At 40.5% G+C, this 1,319-nt stretch overlaps 1 protein-coding gene across 1 annotated transcript; it reads left to right on the top strand.

The window, feature by feature from the left end:
- Nucleotides 1-451: 451 nt before the first annotated feature.
- LOC308468910 (tigger transposable element-derived protein 1-like) lies at nucleotides 452-1,078 on the top strand (the record flags this gene model as incomplete). Its single annotated transcript, XM_080991374.1, has 1 exon — nucleotides 452-1,078. The coding sequence occupies one exon, from the start codon at nucleotides 452-454 to the stop codon at nucleotides 1,076-1,078; it is 627 nt and encodes a 208-aa protein (XP_080847500.1).
- Nucleotides 1,079-1,319: the final 241 nt, after the last annotated feature.

Below are 1,319 nucleotides of genomic sequence, written 5' to 3' on the forward strand. Positions count from 1 at the left end.
TGAACAGCTTAGTTCTCAAACAACTGGGAACCCAAATGCTGCAAACCCAGAAGTGTTCCGGTTTACAAACATTTTTTTCGGAAGCAGAACATGCTCTTTTTAAATGTTTCACTTCAGATTAGAGTGTTCCGCTTTGGATTTGGGTGTTGCACTTCCGTTCTGAGTGCCACACTTCTGTTTTGAGTGTTTCGCTTCGGATTTGAGTGTTACACTTCTGAGTGCCACACTTCGAATTTGAGTGTATACGCTTCGGTTCTGAGTGCTACGCTGAGGTCTGTCGGCTGTTGAGTCCTGAGCACACATGCAACATGGAGGTAATATTTGGAACTTATATTTGGAGCTTTTGTTTTTGCTATTGTTTGCATTTTTCTTTTTGTGGCTTTTTGGTTTATTTCTTTTTGTGACTGTGTGGAACCCAGCTCAGCTACTGATTGATTGTGTGACTGCGGAAATGGATAAAAGCTGCAAAGCCAAGAGGACCATAAACAGAACTACAATAGAGGTAAAGAAGGAAAATATTTCCAAGCATGAAAGTAGGGTCCGTGTAAGTGATCTGGCAATGCAGTTTGGTATGGCCAAATCTACAATTTGTACCATCTTAAGAAATAAGGATGCCATTAAAGGAGCTGGTGTTGCAAAAGGTGTTAAAACACTCACAAAGCAGCGAACACAGACAATTGAAGAAGTGGAAAAAATTCTTTTAATATGGATAACTGAAAAACAGTTGGCAGGTGACAGCATTTCTGAGAGCATAATTTGTGAAAAAGCTTTACATTTGCAAGCCGACCTCATCAGAAACACCCCTGGAGCAAGTGCTGAGGGTGAGAGTTTCAAGGCAAGTAGAGGGTGGTTTGATAATTTTAAGAGGAAAAGTGGCACACACAGTGTGATGAGAAATGGTGAAGCTGCCAGTGCCAACAAATTAGACACTGACCGATTCGTTTTGGAATTTAAAGATTATGTTGAGTCTCAGAGCTTCGTTCCCCAACAAGTTTTCAACTGTGGTAAGACAGGCCTCTTTTGGAAGAAAATGCCATGGAGGATCTACATAACAAAGGAGGAGAAAGCATTGCCATGAAAGAAAGGCTGACACTTTTATTTTGTGCGAATGCAAGTGGAGATTTTAAGTTGAAGCTTTTGCTAGTCTACCATTCTGAGAACCCCAGGGTATTTATGAAAAACAATGTCATAAAAAGCAAATTGCATGTGATGTAGAGAACAAACAGCAGAGCTTGGGTAGCAAGGCAATTTTTTATTGAGTGGGTTCATGAAGTGTTTGGGCCAAGTATGAAAAAATACCTCCAAGACAAAAATCTCCC

Source organism: Podarcis pityusensis, assembly GCF_964106645.2.
Source record: "Podarcis pityusensis genome assembly, chromosome: Z".
Lineage (NCBI taxonomy): Eukaryota > Metazoa > Chordata > Lepidosauria > Squamata > Lacertidae > Podarcis > Podarcis pityusensis.